Consider the following 22,062-nt stretch of genomic DNA (forward strand, 5'->3'; position numbering starts at 1 on the left):
CTGAGTGAGGACTGGGTGAAATGCTGGAGTTGAGAAGAGAGAAGCTATAAAACTGTTCAGGAGGCTGGGACCTTAGGAGACTGGGACAATGACTGGACTTCAGGGAAACAAATGCTTGAAGTTAGCAGTCAGGAATTTAAAGTGGGACCAGTCACTGTGGCTCAGTTTTTCTGCAGCCACATCTAGCCTCATGGGGACAGGAGTGGTATAGGCAGACTAGAATGTTTTTCTTTTCTTCTCTTTTTTTGGTGAGATCCTCTGGTTCCTTCATTTAAATACTGTACTGTATTAAATTATAAGAATATGCCACAATTTATTAACCCCATTCACTTACTGACAGACATCTGTGCAGTGTCTCTACTATTTCGGACACTGCAGCAATAAGCATCCTTGCGCATGTCTTTGTGCTCACCCAGAATTTCTAGTCCAGGGTATATATCTAGAAGTGGAATTGCTGGGCCATGAGGTAAGCTTAGCTTCACTCTTACTGGATATTGCCAAATTACTCCTCAAAATGATTATACCAGTTTATCCTCTTGCTGGCAGTGTACACAAGTTCTCATTTCCCCCCTGCCAGACTTCTAAATTTTGGCCAGCCTAATGGGTATGAAATATTATCTTACTGCCTTCCTTTGCAAAATTCTGGTTTTAAGATCGCGCACCTTTTCATTTATAAGCCAGTCTTCTTTGTCCAACAACAGATCTCCACTCCACTGTTCACTTAGCAAGATTAAGTACCTACCATGTGACTGGCATTGTGATAAGGAGGGGAACAAAAAAGTTACCAAAAGAGACACAGACCCTCCTTTCTGGAACTCATAATCTAGTGTGAGGTGGGGGTGGGGAGAAAACCAAATAATCACAAACTGTAGTAACATAAAGCACAGTAACAGTAATCTATGAAAAATTAAAAGAGGGTGATCAATTTAGTTGAGGTAGGGCAGCAGAACACTCCCAGAAGTGACAACTGCATTTTAACAGATGAGTAAGAAGTAACTAGTTCAGCAGCTATAAAGAACTAGGCATACCGTTGTTGGGCATACTCTGTGTTCCTGTCTTCCCAGGCCGGCGCAGCAGTGTGTGAGATGCTGTGGCAGACATGATGCCTGCCCTGGGACCCTTCCCCAGACATACCCAGGCACCAGGGGTGGGAGCCTGGTTTTCTCCTAGCTCCCGTTTGTAATGTTGAGACTATTGCTCCTGCACTATTGTATCTAGTTTATTCCTGTAGGAATCTCACACCATCTGATTATATCAACCTATACATGCTGACCGAGAAAACTCACTTTAGATATTTTACCTCATTTGGGATATTTTAAGAAAAAATTCTATAGAAAAAAAAAAGGAGAGGTGCTTCAAAAGATAAAAGTATTCAATGTCATTATTATAAAAACCAATACCAAAACCAATCCAAATGTGTCCCAACAGTAAGGGACTTAAGGAGATCTTGAGACTGTAGAGTAACATGGAAAATATTTATGAGAAATGGTGTTTGCCTTTTTTTAAGTATAAGATTTTACCCGTAATATGGGCAAATGTAAATAATAACTTGATATATTAAGGTATGAGGGTTATGGGTGAATTTAGGTAATTTAATTTACTAAAGTAGTCAGGAAGAGTATTCCGAAGCCCTTCACCATTTTGTCTTTGCTTGGTCTCCAACCTATCACCATGTCCCTTCATTCACTCCTCCCAAAACAATACTGCATTATATGCAGCTCCTTGAACATAAGCACAGCTCTGGAGACAACACAGTTAGTTAAAGGTAAAAAGCTATGCCTTTGTAGCCAGACAGTCCTGGGTTCAAAGCCTGAATCTGCCATGGGAAATACTACCTCAAGGGAATGACTTTACCGCTCTGGCTACCCCACCCCCATTAGAAAACAAGGATACTTGTATTGTTTCTTTAATGCAAACAACCGAAATCTGACAAATTAGCTTAATCAAAAAGGGGTAAATTGGACCACAGTGGGGAGCCCACTGAATCCCAGGAAGGGTTTCAGAATTGAGCCAGGTCCAAAGGACCTCAGGATTAGCAATGAGAACACCACCGTGTCAGTTCCACCCCCTCTCTGGTAAGGAACTGGGCTCTAGGCAGTTCTAGGTCTTCACCTTTCCAGCCTAGCAACACAAAATTAAAGGGTCCCTGCCAAATCTATTTTGAACATTTTCTAGCAAAGAACTCTGGCTCAACTAGGTCACATGCTTGCCCCTAGAACTATCACTAAGCCCCAGGGATATTGACTTATGTTCCTGTGGTCAGTACAGCAGAGATGTTACAAGAAAAAGAGGGAGAAAAAAGCTGGGCAAAGACAAGAGCTAACATAAGACCTAGAACAAGGAGGTATAAGGATTAAATGAAATGATGGCTATGAAATATTTCACACGATTTCTTTCTATTGGTAAGCATTGAATAAACAGTAGCTATTATTAACTCACCTGACCGTGATGAGTTTAGCAGTTAATCCCTCCTCCTGGATGCACCATACTTTAATCTTAGCCAAGTTCTGAAAACTGAAAAAGACAAACTGACTCCCATTCAACTAAGAAGGCTATTTATTGAAATAATACAATGATGTTACAAGGATGTATTTCATGTGGCCTAGGAAGCTGGGTGTTCCTAAGTGCATGGTGCCTGGTTGCTGGAACTAGAGAATCCTCTGCTCAATCAACCACAGATACCACGGACATTCTGGGCTCCTTCTTTGTCAAAGCAGATGTGCTGAGATTCAGAGATTGGTTGGATCTAGGCCAAGTTCCACAAACAAACCAGTGGTTTTCTTTGAGTCTTCTGGAACTAAGTCTTTACAAACTTCTTTTGAAGTAGAATAGCACTCAACTGGTTCCAATTTATGTCATTCTTGCAAATAGTCCACTATGGGGATCCCCAAATAATCAGCAGCAAACAAGTTCCTGATAAGCATGGTAGCCACTCAGTGGAAGGGGGGGGGGGTCTGTATAGAATGACCCATTGTCAAACTATGTATCAGACAACACATGGTCTTGGCACCGTGTGTGTGTTAAGCATGGAACATCACAAACAAGATATTTTTGAACAGTTAAAGTCTTGGAAGGGCAGGGATGCCTGGGTGGCTCAGTTGGTTAAGCGACTGCCTTCGGCTCGGGTCATGATCCCGGAGTCCCGGGATCGAGTCCCGCATTGGGCTCCCTGCTCGGCGAGGAGCCTGCTTCTCCCTCTGACCCTCCCCCCTCTCGTGTACTCTTTCTCGCTCTCTCAAATAGATAAATCTTTAAAAAAAAAAAAAGTCTTGGAAGGGCAGATTCCCATCTTGTTCTACTTGTAATGGACTCATTGTGCTAGACATCACACATTTTAGCCCCCATGTACATTTTTCCTGCAAAGAATTATGAAGAAGGGCGCCTGGGTGGCTCAGTTGGTTAAGTGACTGCCTTCAGCTCAGGTCATGATCCTGGAGTCCTGGGATCGAGTCCCACATCGGGCTCCCAGCTCAGCAGGGAGTCTACTTCTCCCTCTGACCCTCTTCCCTCTCGTGCTCTCATTCTCTCTCTCAAATAAATTCTTTAAAAAAAAAAAAGAATTATGAAGAATATTTGAGAGTTACTTCCTGTTGTCTAGGATGAGAGAAGGATAATGGATCCTGCTACTTGGCATGTAAAGAAGACAGTAGGAAAGGTTTACCATCAACATCACCCATATCATTCCTCTCCATGATTCATCAGGGTGGGAAAATTTACTTATCTTCAGAGAGGAGAGGCTCTTGTGTGAAAGGAGTAAAGGTCCCTATTGCTTCCAAATTTATCTCCACTGTTGGCACCTTTGGGATTCTTTTAGGATAGCCTATGGTAGGCATGAGAACATTAGGGACTGGAGTGGGCTACTGATGCTTATCTCATGCTTTACTGATGGAAGAGCAGCATATAACCAAAAAAGTTAAATTTTTTATGATGAAGTATTTCCTTGGCACACAAAATGGGTCATTACATGGGTTCTCTAAACTGATTTAAAGATAGATTTTATGACAATGGGTAATTACATTTATACTTCTCCACAGTAAAATTAACTTGGGGAAAATGTTTCCTCTTTAGTTTTGTGCTGTTTTCCCATTGATCCAATATAGGAAGCTCGGGGCAGTGCTTTCTCATGGGAGTGTCATAAAAAGCACAGTAAGAGAACTGAGCAGGTCTATGAAACTGACATATGTTAGTTGAATGTATAAATATTACACTTGGGAAAAGGAAAAAAGTCACCAGCAGTTGAACTATTCACAGTTTTTGTTAACATTTTGGTATGTAAGCTTCCAACAAGTTTTTCTGATTAAGTCTGTGACAAATCTGCCTCTGTATTTTGCTGCCTCTTATACTTTTATGAATTCCTAGAGTATCCAACTCAAGTGCTCATTAGTTTGTGCATCTGATTTATTTTAAAATTTACTTTAAAGCCCTCTGAATTCCAAAATACCTTTTCAGTGCTAGACCACAGGGCCAAAGATCCAGGAGACCTGCTTTCTCCACCCAGCTTTGCCATCATAAGCTGTATCACACTGTGCAAACCACTTCACATCTTTGGCTTTTGGTTTCTTCATCTGTACAATGAAGTGGTTGGGCCAGCTGATCTCATTCTTTGAATGGTTGATTCTGGGAGGTGGAATTGGTTTCCATGGTGAATTTAATGTAAGAGCTGCAGTTGAATGCAGTCGTCAAGCAATTTTAAAATAAGTTTTGGTCACTACCGCAGGAGTTTTATTAAAAAAGGCTGTAAACACAGAGTTACAACTCAAACTGTTCAAAGTTGATGATCTCCTGCGTACAGATATTCAAAAGCTTTATAAAGTCCAATACATAAGCATATCATTTCCAATTGGTTATATATGATGTTTATAGTTGTTTTTATAAAAGTCTGTAATCAGATTTGAGAATGTGCCTATTTATTAAAAAAAACATTGTCTACTAGCATAGAGCTTTCTTCACACCACACACACACACACACACACACCCCATTACATTCTCAAGCTTCCTCTCTAGTAAGAATCCTGTGATACTGAATAAGAACAATAGTTTAGCTAAAGTTTTCTGCACATTCCTTAATTTCAGGGCTTCTACAGTTTATTTCGTGCATGAATTCTCTGGTGTTTAGTTAGTGCTGAACTTCTACTGAAGTTTTTCCCACATTCCTTACAAGCATAGGGTTTTTCTCCAGTATGAATTCTCTGATGATCATGCAGATTTGTTTTCTTTCGAAAGGCTCGCCCACATTCATTACATTCATAGGGTTTTTCTCCAGTATGAGTTCTCTCATGCTGAATGAGGGATGAACTTTGACTGAAGGCTTTCCCACAGTCAATACATTCATAGGGTTTCTCTCCAGTGTGGGTTCTCTCATGCTGAGTAAGTGATGAGCGTCGACTGAAGGCTTCTCCACATTCATTACATTCATAGGGTTTTTCTCCAGTATGAATTCTGTGATGTTCTATGAAGCTTGTACTCCTTTTGAAAGCTTTTCCACATACATTACACTGATAGGGTTTCTCTCCAGGATGAGAAATAGGTTGTTGACTAAAGTTCTGTTCACATTCATAGGGGTTCTGTCCAGTATGGATCCTCTGATGATCAGTAAAGTCAGTAATGTGACTGAAGTCTTCCCCACAGTCATGACAATGATAGGATTTCACTTCAGTGACAGTGCTTTCATCTTGAGTAAGAGATGGGCTGTGCTTGAAATCTATGCTGTAGTTATTGCTTTGGTAAGGTTTGCCTCTCTTATGAATCCTCATATGTTTATAAAGGGATGGACTCTGACCAAAAGCCCTCCCACATATGCTACATTCAAAAGGTTTCTCTCCTGTATGAGTCCTTTCATGCTGGACAAGGGAAGAACATCGACTGAAGGCTTTCCCACATTCCTTACACTGGAAGGGTTTCTCTCCACTATGTGTGACCTCATGCTGAGTGAGGGATGTGCCATGCCTAAAAGATCTCCCACATAAATTGCATCGATAGGGTTTCTCTCCAGTGTGAATTCTCTGGTGCTGAACAAGGGAGGAGCTGCGCTGGAAGGCTTTCCCACAGAGACTGCACTGGTAAGGTTTCTCTCCCGTGTGAGCATTCTCATGCTGACCAAGGGAAGAGCTATGCCTGAAGGCCTTCCCACACACATTACATTCAAAGGGCTTCTCCCCAGTGTGAATTCTCTGATGCTCAGTAAGTTGTGTCTTCCAGAGGAAGGTTTTTCCACAGTCAGTACATTCATGGTGTTTCTTTCCAGGATAAATTCCCTGATCTGTACCATTGGGGAAAGCTCCTTCTCCTTTATGAGTTTTCTCGTGTTTAGTGAGTGATGATCTATGAATAAAGGCTTTTCGACATTTGTCACATTTATAAGGTTTCTTTTTTGCAAGGATATTATTCTGATTAATTATATCTGAATTATGTCCCAAATTGCTTCCAAGTGTATCACATTCAGTAGGCCTTGAAGGAATGTTCAGTTGTGTAACCAGGACTGTGTTCAATCTAGAATTTTCACCAAATTTATTTTGCTGAAAATTTTCCTCTGGTGTGATTATTTTCTTCTGGTTGGATGCATCTGGGCCCAGGTATCTTTTCCAGGTTTCCTGGTGTCTCTCTAACTGGCTACTAACATCCCAAGTGCTTTCAAATGTGGCATGCGAAAGGCCATCTGTGCTACGGGATCCTGCAGATATGCTCTGTTGCAGATGTGATGATTTGGCTTCAGGCCTGGTCTTCCAGTCTGAAAAAAATCCAAAGGGCAAAAGTCTCCTGTTCCCTCCTCTTGAAACAAACTGCTACAGTAGGAATGGGGAAATGAAAGAAATATAAACTATATGTGATTCTGTTTTGAAATTAGTCCTGTAGTTTGGAGAGAAGACCCAAATGAAGGAAAGGAAAAGTAAAGAGAAGTGACAATGCAGACTGCAGAGCCAGAGTGTATGGCAAGTCTAGAATGAGGAAGCCCCTCCAGGAGGGCTGGTTAGGATATAAGGGAATAAGTGAGCATGAGAATGTAAGGCACAGACACAAATGGAATACAATCATGGTCTGTCTTTTAAGAGCCTAATAACTGCTCTCCATGCTTCCTGTCCATTTTATAAATCATCCCAAAATCTGTCTTCCTAATTCAGCCATTTCACAATTTCTTTAAAGTCACCTCTGAGGCTCCAAATCTTCAAACCCTATAGAGAAAATCCGCAGCCACTGACGTGACTGAAATCATTCTTTGACATACTTGGAGACCAATGGCTATACTTTACAAACTGAGATAAAGTAATATTTCAGGAAGCAAATCATTATCGCCTTTATAATTAGGGCTCTGGTTTTAGCCTGTCTGAGTTCTGGTTCTACTCTAATCACCTCGACCAAAAAGGATTTTACTCAGGGCACCTGGGTGGCTCAGTTGGTTAAGCGACTGCCTTCAGCTCAGGTCATGATCCTGGAGTCCCAGGATCGAGTCCCGCATCGGGCTCCCTGCTTAGCAGGGAGTCTGCTTCTCCCTCTGACCCTCCCCCCTCTTGTGCTCTCTCTTATTCTCTCTCTCTCAAATAAATAAATAAAATCTTAAAAAAAAAAGGATTTTACTCAGCCTAATAAATTGATCTCTAAATCCCTGTTTCATTTCAGAATACAGCAGACAGTCTCTAGGTTCTAAAAATGGTAATTTTTAAAAACTAAAGGGAAGGGGGGCTCTGGGGTGATGGAAATGTTCCATATTGAAATGAATTTGGATTAGATGGGTGAATGCACTTGTCAAAAGCAACTGGATGGTACTTAGAAGAGTTGTATAGCTTACTGTATGTACATTTTTCTTGAAAAAACCATAAATACTGAACTTTGATTAACGATATGTATGCTGAAGTGTGTAGGGGTGAAATGTATGTGTTGGCAACTTAGTTGGAAATGCACCAAAAAGTATAGATTAAAAAAAAAAAAAGATGATGGGATAGATGAAGAATATGTGATAAAGCATATAATAAAATTTTAACAACTATAGAATCTTGGTGGTAGGAATATGGTGTTCACTATATAATTTTTTCAACTTTCCATACATTTGAAAATATTCATAATAAAATGTCAGGAGGGAAAAAAACCACCAACCAAGGGGCCCTAAGCCTCAAAATTCCTTACCCTGGAACAAGACTCAATTCTAATTTCCCAATGACAGAAAATGCTTTGTATTTCTTCTAGAATATTTCTCAGAGGGATATTCAAGAAATGTTTGTTGATATGAATGAATGAGAAAATTCTCTACCCAATCACATTAAAAAACAATCAAGTAATTCCTGACTTTCTATGTGCTCTATAACACAGATAGAATACATAGATATATAATAGGCTCTTTCTCCAAGAGCTTGAAGTCTTAGAAATAAGAGCGAATCTTTTGATAAAAAAGGAAAACCATCAGATGGTATATTTTAAATCTGAGCTTGTACAGTAAAAGATGATATAAATGGTACTTGTGATCAGGGAAGGTAGAAATAAATATATAAATACATATTATGTTCATGGATTGAATAGACACCCTAAACTTAAGGAATAGACAGCTCTGGATAGGTAGAAAGTATTATCTAATTAGGGAAACTGTACACTACTTACAGAAAACATTAAGAAGAAGTTCAACCCAAGTGGAACTTGTTTTAGTGGGAACAGAAAGAGAATACTGGAAGATACAATAGGGGACCTTTAAATCAAGGGGGATCTGTTTCCTATAATGAGGTACAGGGAGTAACAGCAAGGTTTTGTCAGAGGTAGGTGGTTTATGAAGATAAAGCATTAAAATCCAATATGGTCCACCAAGTGATGAGCAGATAAACAAAATGTGGTATGTCCATACAATGGCATATTACTCAGCAATAAAAAGCAAGGAGGTACTAATACATGCTACAACATGAATGAACCCTGAAAATATGCTAAGTGAAAGAAGCCAGTCACAAAAGGCTACATATTATATGACTCCACTTACATAAAATATCCAGAAATGGTAATCCACTGAGATAAAAAGATTAATGGGTGCAGGGGTAGCAGGTAATGGAGAGTAACTGCTAATGAGTATGGGGTTTCTTTCTGGGTGTTAAAATGTTCTGTAGTTAGATACTGGTGATGGCTGCACAACTCAGTAAATCTCTGAAAAACCCCTAAACTGTACACTTTAAAAAAGGCGAATTTATGGTATGTAAATTATATCTCAAAAAAGCTATGATCTTAAAAATCCAATATTGGTTATAAAAGACTGAGCAATTTCAACTGGGAATTATAGTAATCTCCTCACGGGGCCTAATTTGGGAGGAAAATAACCTGAATTGCATGAAAAGGTCTAAACTGACTGGGGTGTTTGGACTGAGGGATTAGAGATCCACTGGTTTCTTTCTTTCTTTTTTTTTTTTTTAAAGATTTTATTTATTTATTTGACAGAGAGAGAGACAGCAAGAGAGGGAACACAAGCAAGGGGAGTAGGAGAGGGAGAAGCAGGCTTCCCACAGAGCAGGGAGCCTGACGTGGGGCTTGATCCCAGGACCCCGGGATCATGACCTGAGCCGAAGGCAGATGCCCAACGACTGAGCCACCCAGGTGCCCCTGATCCAGTGGTTTCTAATGCGCAAGGGGAGAAACGGGTAATGGGCAAGGTAGCAAAATGTGCTGGCTGGGGATGAAAGATGATTAATTTAGATTTTAGGTATTTAACTGCATGGGACTTCCACAAGGAGGGGTCCTGTGAGATGGGAAGAAAGTGACCAGGGTACAAGTAAGGATGATTTCTGAGTCCAAAGCACAGCATAAAGAGCTGTAACTACCACCCTTGGAAGGTGGTAATACAGAAAGAAAGGGGAGGAAGCTGAAGAGCAGACTCCTTAGGCAGATTCACTTAGGGGGGAAACCAAGCAAAGTCAAAGACCTAAAGCCAAGAAGTACTTAGTAAGCCAGAAGACCAGGAGAGAAGGATACTCCAGGAGCCATGGAGAGGCAATGAAACAAACTGGCATGAAAATAGGATGGAAGGAAGATGGTACTCCTCCCCAGACAGGTGTTGTAGGAATGTGGTGAGGGAAAGAAGTCTGAAATCAAGTTATGAAAAGATGGAGAATCAAAGCCGTGGGTACTTCTACAAGTCTGGGGCCACCGACCGTAAAAGCAGCAAGACAAAACAAGAAGACATGGGAGTTCAATTAATGTCTGAATGAGTAAGAAAAGGGATTGCTAATCATGATGGGAGACTGAGGACACCAGAGGAGAAAATCCAGCGATAGGATCACAGTATAGGGAGAAATGGTATTCTGTGTAGGACAAAGGGGTACATTTTCCTCTAAGACCTGTCAGCAGCAGGAACATCCTACTGCAGAAGGGAGACAGAGGTATCACCCAGGAGATGGTTTAGTTTCCTCTGCAGGTCTAGGAGCTCCCCAGGCACCAATATGAAGGTGCTCCCCCCCTCCCTCAGCTGTGCCACTGTCTGCATTGATTCCTGCATGCCTGACTCCTCCTCATTTACCTGGACAGAAAGGTCTTTGGATTTCTCCCTCTGATATCCACGGCTCTTCTCCTTGTTCCAATTTGAAGATCACCTCTGGCTTGGAAACTTGATATCCTGCTCATGGGTAAATACACAAGATTTGGTTGTTTGGGCAAGTGCACAAAGACCCTTCCTACAAGTCAGTACTAGTCCTGGATCTTCAGGAACTCTGAAGGAAAAAAAAAAGTGCAACTTGAGGAGTCATGCAATCAAATGACCTATTTCCAGTTCTGCAAAAGAAAGAACTTTACTTAAAAAGCAGGCTCAGAAAACTGTAAAGCTGAGTCGCGAAGAGAAGAACAAGCTCTAACCGTGCATACCCTGCTCACGGCCACCTGATCTACAAGCCCCACAACCTTAGCACCTGAGAAAGGAAAAACCTGCCAGTAGGCAAGATACTGACTTGGTCCTTACCAAGAGAAACCAGGTGGCTATAGTTCTCCAGCATCACATCCCTGTACAAGCGCCTCTGAGCTGCGTCCACGTGGTGCCATTCTTCCTGAGTGAAGTCCACAGCCACATCTTTGAATGTCACTGATTCCTGTAGGATCACATTCCTGTTCAACTAGGGATCAACACCACAAATGTTCCCATGGAAATACTGGGAACATACTGTAGGCTCATCAGAAATGGTGATCACACATTTGATATCCTGAGGGGAATGTTGGGTTAAATACAGTAGTTACTTACATAATTTTGTAAAGAATCCAGTATGGCAGGCAGGAAAGTCACAAGGGGCAATATGTTCTGCAATCCCGTATCCCTACTTAGCTATTGTGTTTTCCTGGAAAGCCACGCCTTGTCACACAATCACCAACTCCTCACTGCCCATGCATTTCCTTTGTTACAAAATCCAAATATACTGGGGAGTAAAAGCAACAGCCCTCCTTCAGCCCCTCACCAATCCCACTGTGCTCCCTAGAAATAAATACTGTTAACAGTTTGGTACATACATGCAAGAGTCCCTACTCCATGCTTCATTCACGCATACACAGAGTCTTGTTTTGTGAATTACCATACTGCTCTACAACTTGCTTTTTGCATTTAACTATGTCTTGGAGATCTTCCCATAGGGGTACAAATAATTTTACCTTATCCTTTGAATTGCTTCATAGTACGCCATAAACAGCTGTATCATAACATATTCATTGCCTAAAACCAACGGCATTGCTGGTTTACAATATCCATTGCACTAAGGATAAGATTCAGATATCCCCACCACTTACTGGATTCTAGCTAGGCTGCCCTTGATGATCCCTGAATACATCTAGCTTGTTCCTACCCTGGGGCCTTTATACTTGTTACTCCCTCTTCCCTTAGGATCCCCACATGGTTGGAAACTAGTTTCTAGTTATTCCGGTCTCATCTCGAGCACACCCCCTCAGGAAAGTTGTCTTAGCACCTCCCCTCCAATTTACTCTCCATCACATAACCATGTTAATATTCCTCCAAGCACAGGTTATCACTCAGTGCCCAAATCCCTGCCACTTGAACTCAGGAACCAAACAGATTCAGGTAAAAAGGACACCTGTACTTCTAAAAATAATTTGAGATTAGCTTGTTCACTTCTCTGTCCCCTACCCCTCCACCTCTGCCACCATGAGCTCCACGAGAACAGGGACATTATCTATCTTGATCAGTTATATGCCCAGCACAGAGTGGATGCTTAAAAAATGCTTGGTGAGGGGCCTAGGCTGAGCCTGGGTGGCTCAGTCGGTTAAGCATCTGCCTTTGGCTCATATCACGATCCTGGGGTCCTGGGATTGAGCCCCACGTCAGGTTCCCTGCTCAGCGGGGAACCTGCTTCTCCCTCTCCCTCTGCCCCTCCAACCCACTCATGTTCTAACGCTCTCGCTCTCTCTCTCAGATAAGTAAAATCTTTAAAAAAATGCTTGGTGAATGAATAAATGGACCAGTCCCTGTTAGTAGACAATTGGATTATTTTCAGTATTTTGCTGCTACAAACATTACTGCAATGACACCTTTGTGTAAATATAGCTAGTTAGGATTGGAATTGCTATGTCAAGGTCTTTTCTCGATTCTTACCCCCCCCAATCATTTCTTCCTTACCACCCCACTGAACCTAGGCTGGCTAACATCCCCCATGCCTCTCCATCAGTTCCAATACTCATGGACTGATTTTTGTCTTGTCTTACTAGGCCTTCTTAAGCTATGAGACACCTGTCACCATGTCCTAACTGAAATATTTCCTTTGCTCCTGGTTGGATTTCAATCTCAAAAATGTACACAGTAAAATATGGTAAAGACGATTAGTGTGAAAAGACACTGAGGGCAGAGCTGAATTCACTGGAGCAGTGAGAGAAGGTTACATGGAAGTTTCAGCCCTATTTTGTGTCCTTCTCCCTGTGGGCTTTAGCTATAGCTCAACTAGAGTTATTTCAATTTCCTGGAGGGTGTCATTCTCTCCCCACCTTCCCACCTGTCTTTCCCTTGCTAATTCCATTCCACATTTTGGGTGCTGGTTAACAGATCTTCAGTGAAGTCTTTTGATCCCCCATTGGAAGGTCAATCCCTGTATCATGTGCTTTAAGCCATTTTGTACACCTATGATTATTCAACTAAACCTAATAATCTATTTAATACTTGTCTTCCTAGTTAGATAGTAAGCATTATGAGGGCAGAGACTATACCGATTTTTCTTTAACTTGGAAACACCGGTGTCCAACAAGTGTGTGATTCACACTAAACACTGTGTGGTTTCCTAACAGAGATTTGAATTTTAGAGAAGACAGGAGTGGCACCTTCTCCTATTGAGTGAGGAACATGGCCACATCCACACACAACACCGGCTCCGTGTTGGAACGTGGGAGATTTTTCTGACAGAGATCAGGGATCTGACTGTGCCAGGTAAGATGACACTAGATATTTACTAGGGGCCTGGCTTTACCAGATGCACCGTGGCAGAAAGAAAAATGCAAATGAAAAACACTGCACTCCTTGAGTAGGTTCCAGTTTATTTTAAAATGTGTTATTCATTACAGCACAATATAAGATGATCCGTAGTAAAGGGAGGAGCCACAGGCATTCAAAGGAGGGAAAATGAGGGGAAAGAAGAGAAGCTTAAGGCAGGCTATGTACTGGGCCTGAAGAGGAAGTACCATCTGAATGGGAGAAGAAAGTGGGAATCCAAGCCAGGGATTACCAAGCTTGAAAAGGGAGGCTGGGCTCAGGATGGGCATGGCCAGCTGGGAAAAAGGGGCTGGATCAAGGCAGACATTTTAAGTCAGGTTGTAAGAAGTAACACTTTCTCCCCATTGCCTACGGTGTCCTGTATGTTTATACAGCCCCTTTGGCTGTCAGCCAACCTTGATTCCTTTGCCTAACTGGTCCCTCTTATCTATTATTATTATTATTTTAAAATATTTATTTATTTAAATAATCTCTACACCCAACGTGGGGCTTGAACTCACAACCCTGAGATCAAGTCACATGTTCCTCTTGACTGAGCCAGTCAGGCGCCCTTATTATTATTTTTAAGATTTTATTTATTTATTTGACAGAAACACAGCGAGAGAGGGAACACAAGGGGGGTTGTGGGAGAGAGAGAAGCAGGCTTCCGGCTGAGCAGGGAGCCCGATGCGGGGTTTGATCCTGGGAGATCCCAAGACCCTGGGATCATGACCTGAGCCAAAGCCAGACACCTAATGACTGAGCCACCCAGGCGCCCCGCCCTATTATTTAATTAAGTAATCTCTACACCGAACGTGGGGCTCGAACTCATGACCCCGAGATCAAGAGTTGTATGCTCTTCTCACTGAGTCAGCCAGGCACCCCCAGTTTCCCCATATTTCATACAAGGCCTCCTGATTTTCTTCCGCTTCCCCAAACAGACTGCACTCATGGTAAAGAATGTGCTGACCAGTAAACAAATGTCTAGTCCAAGTTAAACAAATGTCATTTCTTGCCTCAACAGGACAACAACTGGCTTCTGTTCTACTCTTGGTCCCACCAACTCTCTCTTTCCTACCCACAATCGGAGTCAGTTTTCTAAAATTCAAACCTTTGACCATGTTACAAACCAGGCCACCATCACCTCTTACCTGACCATGGCTACAACCTCCTAACTTGTCTCTCTCCTTTTCTACTCATGCCCTGCTCCCAGGTCTGTCTTCCATATATCAACCAGAGTGATCATATTAAAACCTGTCGGATCAAGTCACTTCTTTGCTTAAAAATCTCCAACAGGATCTCAATTCACTCCAAATAAAAGCCAAAGTATTTACAGTGGCCTACATGGCCCTCCACAGTCTGCCTCCCCCACTTCAGCTATCTCCTTGACTTCATCTTGAACCTCATCCCTGACCCACTGTTCTCCCCCCTTCACTTACCCTGCCCTCCTTCAGATTCCTGGAACACACTAGGCATGTTTCTGCTCTAGAGCCTTTGCTTTGACTGTTCCCTTGACCTGGAAGCTTCTTCCCGCACATGTGCATGTGGCTCTTTGTTCAAACATCACCTAATCAGAGCAAACTTCCCCGGTCACCCTGCGTAAAACAGCACCCCCACCCTGCACTGTCACTCTGGTTTCCTCTCCTTTTCATAGTTCTTACCACCTGACATATATTTTCATTTGTTTACAGTATGTATTGCAGAGAGCACAGTGTAAACTCCAGGAAAGCCGGACTATTATCTATTTTCTTCATGCCTAACTTTTCATTGCCTAGAATAGACCTGGCACATAGTAGTAGGTGTTCCAGAAATATTTAATAAATATTTTTCTTTTTTAAGGTTTTCAATTTTTTGAGAGCGACAGAGAGAGAGAGAGAGCTCACACCACATACAAGCAGGGGGAGGGGCAGAGGGAGATGCAGACTCCCTGCTGAGCAGGGAACCCGATGCGGGGCTTGATCCCGGGACCCTGGGATCATGACCTGAGCCAAAGGCAGCCACTTAACTGACTGAGCCACCCAGGCACCCAATAAATGTTTTTCTTGAGATTAAAAATTACATTCCTTCATGTGACCTTCAGAGTCCTTCATAACCTGGTCCCCATCTTACTTCCACAGCCTCATCTCTGGCTTCTCCTTCCCTCTGACACCATAATTCAGCCTGAAGAAGAGTTACAACTTGAAACTAAACACTCTCTTTTGCCTCTGTAAAAATGCTTGGCCTTCCTTCCTCTGTGGAGGTAACATTTATTCTCTCACCAAGACTCTATAAAGTTCTTCCCTCTGGGGCTCCTCTCCTAACCCCAGGTCTGGGCCAAGTGCCTCACACCTCCCACGACCCTCCTCCCTGGATCCCTCTCCAGTAAGCTCCTAAGAAACTACATCATAGTGACTGTTACCTATGATTCACTGTGCTCCCAAAGGGTCAAGACCTTGACTCAGGCACCTTCGAAACTCCAGAGGTCAGAATCAGCTTGGTACATAAAAGACAATCAAGAGTTTGTAAGATTAAACAGGCAAAATGTACTGAGACCCCCAGTGTGAATGAGCCACTCTGAGAGCTCAACTCGACAGCATTCACCCTCCTTCCAGATATAACTGAACCTCATTATCAACCCCTTTTAAAAATTAACAGGGTTGGGCACCTGGGTGGCTCAGTCACTGGGCATCTGCCTTGGGCTCAGGTCATGATCCCAGGGTCCTGGGATCGAGTCCCACTGGGCTCCCTGCTCAGCGGGAAGCCTGCTTCTCCCTCTCCCACTCCCCCTGCTTGTGTTCCTGCTCTCTCTGTGTCTCTCTGTCAAATAAATAAATAAAATCTTTAAAAAAAATTAACAGGGTTATCATGAAGTATCAAGTATTCTGCCTGCATCATGTTGACATAAAAGGTCCAAAGAACTAGAAACAGCATATAGTAGGTTGAGAAGACTCAATTTCCTAGGCCCGTAAAAAGCGGCACACTAATAACGTGCAGTAAGTAATGTGCAGGTGAATCACAGACCTCCTGGTCCAATCTTCTCATCTCTAACTCTGTATCTGGGTTCCCTGAACTGAACGCGTAAAGAGTTTTAAGAGCAGAAGGGTGAAAGGACACTTCCAGCTCTGCAGAACAAGGCTTGCAAATATAAACAGATACCCCTTCCAACTCTAAAGTGCCAACTCTGGAGGAGAAATCTGCTCAAATTCTAACTCAGGAAACTTTGTAACTTTGCAAAGCTGCAAATCAGAGAATGGTAGCTAGTAAGTAAAAACAATTACATTTATACAAACTACTCCCTCTAAGACCAAAGCCCAATTAGAACACATTATATTTGCTAAGACATAGTGTGGCGTTTTCACTCAAGTACTCCATGTGCTCTGGTTCCAGACCAGTAATAGCTTGGTAAACTGAGTTAACGGCATATCTAACAATTGAGTGTGGAGAAAAGACACTATTAACATTAGCCTCTACACACACACACACACACATACACACCCTACTTAGGCTTAGACTAAAGGCATTATCATCCATAGAGGCCTACCTGGAAACCTGGACCTCATCCTTGCCTCTTCATTTTTCCTTTATGCCCTGGAATCACCAAGAGCCTCAAAAAACATCTCCTACATATAGTCCCTCCCCTTCATTTCTCAAATCCTGCTCAAAACCTCCCCTGCCAATGACCATTAAGCCAGGCAATAACTTTCTAGATCCATTCTAATATGGTAGCCACCAGAAACCTGTCACTACTGAGCACTTGCAATGTGGTTAATTCAAATTCGGATGTGTGGCAAGTGTAAAATACACCTGGATTTCAAAGACTTAGCACCAAAATAAAGAAATAAGTAAAATAGCTCATTAATTTTAAAGTATTAATTCATGTAGAAATATTTCAGTTATACTGGGTTAAATAATATATATTACTAAAATAAATTTCACCTATTTCTTTCCACATTGTGCTACTAGAAAATTTTAAATTATATATGTAGTTAATATTTTTCTGGACAGTGTTGCTCTACACTGTCCTAGATCTCCACCTCATCCTGTGGATACACCTAGATAGCACCCACCTCAGTGCAAGTAACCCAGGAAATGATCTGAAGGCTGGCAGAACAGACTCTCCACAGTGAAATGTGGAAAAGAGGCCATAATGAAGAGAGTAGGAAGGGTGAAGACTGGTGAGGAGCCAAACTGATCTGTGGGACTGTACGAAGGAGGGAGGAACAACGTGGGTACAGAGAAAGAAGAGAAGCAGACCCCCACACCAGGAACCCCAGGCTCATGGGACCTGCACTGGGAAAATGAATCCCTGTAACATTCAGCTTTGAAAATCAAAGAGGCCTAACTTTGAAAGTTCCTACAGTAAGTGGGGCTTCACACATGGAACTTTAATAAAGTTTTTTTTTTTTATGATTTTATTTGTTTGAGAGAGACAGCATCTGCCGGTAGAGCAAGAGACAGAGCACAAGAAGGGGGCAGGGGCAGCTGGAGCCGGAGAAGCAGACTCCCCGCTGAGCAAGGATCCCGCGCAGGGCCCAATCCCAGGGCCCTGAGACCATGACCTGAGCAGAAGGCAGACGCCCAACAGACTGAGCCACCCAGGTGCCTCATGCAACTTTAAAAAAAAATCAGTGGATTCAGCTCTGGAAGAGCGAGACAGGATGATAGGAAACTGAGTCCCCGCCCTTGAAGAGACAGCACAATAAATAGCCCCATGGAGATACACCACAGAGGGAGCAGTTTGAAAAACACCTGGGGTATAGAGGTAGGAGATTTATTTACTAATCTCAGAGCATGTACTGGAGGAGCAAGGATCCTTGGGAGATTTCTCCAAGAACAAAAGAGCTGGCAGGTACCATTTCCCTCCCCTACTTCCCACCCTGAATACATGAACACCTGTGGGAACCACTGCAGTGTGAACATTCTCCACCTCACTTGCTGACAGTACATACTGCCCCAGTGCTCTTCTGTGGACTCACCCTACATCCCAGTCTCAGCAGTTTTCCCAGGAGGCTGCAGGCCCCCTCCCACGGCAGACCAGCAAGGACCTTACTGGCACCGTCTGCGCCAACCCTCGAGTTCTCCTGCAGACCTGCCCCCTCCAATATACCCTTGGCCGGAGTTCATCCAAAGCAGTGCCACAAGCCTGGCAGTATGCAAAAAAAATTAGTATATGTATAAAAAATCAGTCAAGGGAGTCACAGAATAAAAAAGATATTAAGTATGACACCATATACCTAAAATGTGGGGGGAGAGGAGTAAAGAATGGATTCAAACTCTGGAGACTATCAACTTAATATGGACTGCTATAGGCATAAGATTCTATATACAAACCTAATGATAACCACAAATCAAAAACCAGAAACAGATATGCAAAAAAAAAAAAAAAGAGGGAGAGAGAGAGAAAGGAATCCAAGTATTATCACTAAAGCCAGCAAACTGTGAGAGAAGAGAACAAGAGAAGAAAGGAACAGAAAAGACTACAAAAGCAACCATAAAACAAGTAACAAAATGGCAGTAAGTACAGATCTCTCAATAATTACTTTGAATGTAAATGGATAAAATGCTCCAGTCAAAAGACACAAGGTGACAGAATGGAGAAAAAAGCAAGACCCATCCTTCTGCTTTCTAGGAGAGACTCATTTCAGACCTAAAGACATGCAGATTGAAAGTGGAAGGATAGGAAATGAGAGTGAAAAGAAAGCTGGGGTAGCATTACTTATATTGGACAAAACAAACTTTAAAACAAAGACTGTAGGGGCACCTGGGTGGCTCAGTTGGTGAAGCATCTACGTTCGGCTCAGGTCAAGATCCCAGGGTCCTGGGATAGAGCCCCGCTGGGGCTCCCTGCTCAGCGGGAAGCCTGCTTCTCCCCGTCTAACTCCCCCTGCTTGTGTTCAATCTCTCGCTCTCTGTCAAATAAATAAACACAATCTTTAAAAAAAAACCCAAAAACAAAACAAAGACTGTATGGGCACCTGGATGGCTCAGTCGGTTAAGCGTCGGCCTTTGGCTCAGGTCATGATCCCGGAGTTCTGGGATCGAGCTCCATATCGGGCTCCCTGCTCCAAGGGAAGCCTGCTTCTCCCTCTCCCTCTGCCTGCCACTCCCCCTGCTTGTACGCTCTCTACTAAATAAATAAAAATCTTTAAAAAAAATGAAAAACAAAACAAAGACTGTAACAAGAGACAAAGAAAGACATTATATAATCATAAAGGAGACAATTCAACAAGAAAATATAACAATTGTAAATATTCATGCACCCAACATGGGAGCACCCAAATACAAAAAGAAGCTCCTAAAAAAACATAAAGGAAATAATCAAGAGTAATACAGTAATAGCAGAGGACTTTAACACTCCACTTAACCAAAGAGTAAATCAACTAGGAAACAGTGGCTTTGAATGACACACTAGACCAGATGGATCTAACAGATACATTCAGAACATTCCATCCTAAAACAGCAGAATACACATTCTTTTCAAATGCACATGGAACATTCCCCAGAACAGGTCATATGTTAGGCCACAAAACAAGTCTGAAGAGATTCAAAAAGAATGAAGGCATACCATGCATCTTTTCCAACCACAATGCTATGAACTAGAAATCAACCACAAGAAAAAATCTGGAAGTGACACAAACATGTGGAGGTTAAATAACAAGCTACTAAACAGTGAATGGGTCAACCAAGAAATCAAAGAGGAAATTAAAAAATACATGGAGACAAACGAAAACACAACAGTCCAAAATCTTTGGGATACAGCAAAAGCGGTTCTAAAGGGAAGTTTACAGTGATACAGGCCTGTATCTCTCTCTCCAATTTTGCCTCCTGCCATACACCCTATGCTTCCACCACATGGACTCTTTGACCTTATTACATCATTCTCTTTCGAGGCTCCTTGTCTTTGTACATCTTATTCTGACCACCATGTACTTTCTTCCCTCAGCTCCACAGAAAAAATTCCTACTCACCTTTCTAGATCCAGATCCAGCTTTTCCAGATCTAGATCCAGCTTTTCCAGATCCCTCAACCTCCCCGCCTCCCCCTTCAGCATTTGGTCCACATCTCCATTTCAGAATAGTAGCTGTTCATTTTTTTTTTTTTAAGTATATATGCTTTTTTTTTTAAAGATTTTATTTTTTTAAAGTAATCTTTACCCCCAACGTGGGCTTGAACTCATGACCCTAAAATCAAGACTTGCATGCTCTACCAACTGAGCCACCCAGGCGCTTCTAGAACTGTAGTTTTTTATTCATGTTTTTCTCCCTCAACATTTTCCTCAAACTTTTTTTCATTTCAGTATCTCCAAAACCAATCATGTTGGAATTGTCCAGAATCATCAGAGCAACTTAGAAAACTTGCCATGCATGGAGGGCCCTGACAAACAACTTTCAAAAACTCCTCAGGTGATTCATTAGAAAAGAGCAACAGCTAACATTCAGTGAACTTCATTCACCACAGGCCAGGCACTGAGCTTGGTCATTTATGTGCACCCTCTCGCTAAATTTCCTTACTGAAGCCGTACTGACGTCCTAAAGGAAGCAGGTACCTTCTCCTGACTACTTGTGAAGTGTGACCCTAGTTAAGGACCACTGCCTGGCACAGAAAAGGTATTCCAAAAATGTCTGCTGAGTCAATGAATACAGAGTCTGGGTCATTTTTTTTTTTTTTAAGATTTTATTTATGTGACAGAGACAGAGAGCACAAGCAGGGGGAGCGGCAGGCAGAGGAAGAGGGAATAGCAGGCTCCCTGAGGAGCGGGGAGCTGGATGCGGGGCTTGATCTCAGGACCGTGGGATCGTGACTTGAGCCAAAGGCAGATGCTTAACTGACTGAGCCACCCAGGCGCCCATTCTGGGTCATGCTTACTGAAGGAAAATGAGGAGTCATTTTGAGGATCAAAAAAAAAAAAAAAAAATTAAGTGAATTAAATTTCTGGAAAATAAAGAGCAGGGGCAAACAGAAAAATGATGGTGTTAAGAGCCGAAACCAAGAGCTGGTTCCTCTTAAATACCAGCAAAACAGAAAAACCTTTGGCATATCTAGTATATAAAAGAAACAACTGGGGGTGCTTGGCTGGCCCAGTCAGTGAAGTGTGCGACTCTTGATCTCGGGGTTCTGAGTTGGAGCCCCACATTGGGTGTAGAGATTACTTAAAAATAAAATCTTAAAAACAACAACAAAGCAAATGACTTTAAAGGGAATAAACAAACCAGTAAAATACACAGCAGATGCGAAGAAATGTGAAAAATATTTTTTTAAAAAGATTTAATTTATTTGACAGAGAGAGAGATAGTGAGAGCAGGAACACAAGCTGGGGGAGTGGGAGAGGGAGAAACAGGCTTCCCGCTGAGCAGGGAGCCCGATGCAGGGCTGGATCCCAGGACCCTGGGATGGAGCCCGATGCAGGGCTGGATCCCAGGACCCTGGGATCACGACCTGGGCCAAAGGCAGACGCTTAACGACTAAGCCACCCAGGTGCCCTGAAATGTGAAAAACCTTAATGACATGGATAATTTAAAAATTTTAAATCACCAATGTTGATGCAAAAAAGTAAAAACCTTAATTAAGGAAGAAATAGAGTAAACTATTCCCAAATCATCCTCTTGATAAAAATCCTAGATCTAAATGTTTTGTAAGTAAATTCTTTCAAAAGGCAGAAAAAGATGAAAAGCAAT

At 42.3% G+C, this 22,062-nt stretch overlaps 1 protein-coding gene across 4 annotated transcripts in view; it reads right to left on the reverse strand.

The window, feature by feature from the left end:
• Nucleotides 1-2,543: 2,543 nt before the first annotated feature.
• ZFP90 (ZFP90 zinc finger protein) overlaps nt 2,544-22,062 on the reverse strand; it is a 94,673-nt gene continuing 75,154 nt past the window's right edge. For 2 of the 4 annotated variants that reach the window (XM_027618865.2, XM_027618864.2), the window contains exons 3-5: nt 10,913-11,039; nt 10,478-10,573; nt 2,544-6,727 (exon numbers count right to left, since the gene is read on the reverse strand). In XM_027618865.2, the coding sequence (XP_027474666.1) occupies nt 5,079-6,727; nt 10,478-10,573; nt 10,913-10,946 (1,779 nt within the window). In that variant the 5' untranslated portion in view covers nt 10,947-11,039 and the 3' untranslated portion in view covers nt 2,544-5,078. Of the gene's footprint in view, nt 6,728-10,477; nt 10,574-10,912; nt 11,064-22,062 lie in introns of all 4 variants that reach the window. The other 2 variants (XM_027618863.2, XM_027618866.2) reach the window with 2 other exon arrangements.

Source organism: Zalophus californianus, chromosome 17 (genome assembly GCF_009762305.2).
Source record: "Zalophus californianus isolate mZalCal1 chromosome 17, mZalCal1.pri.v2, whole genome shotgun sequence".
In the NCBI taxonomy this organism is placed as follows: Eukaryota; Metazoa; Chordata; class Mammalia; order Carnivora; family Otariidae; genus Zalophus; species Zalophus californianus.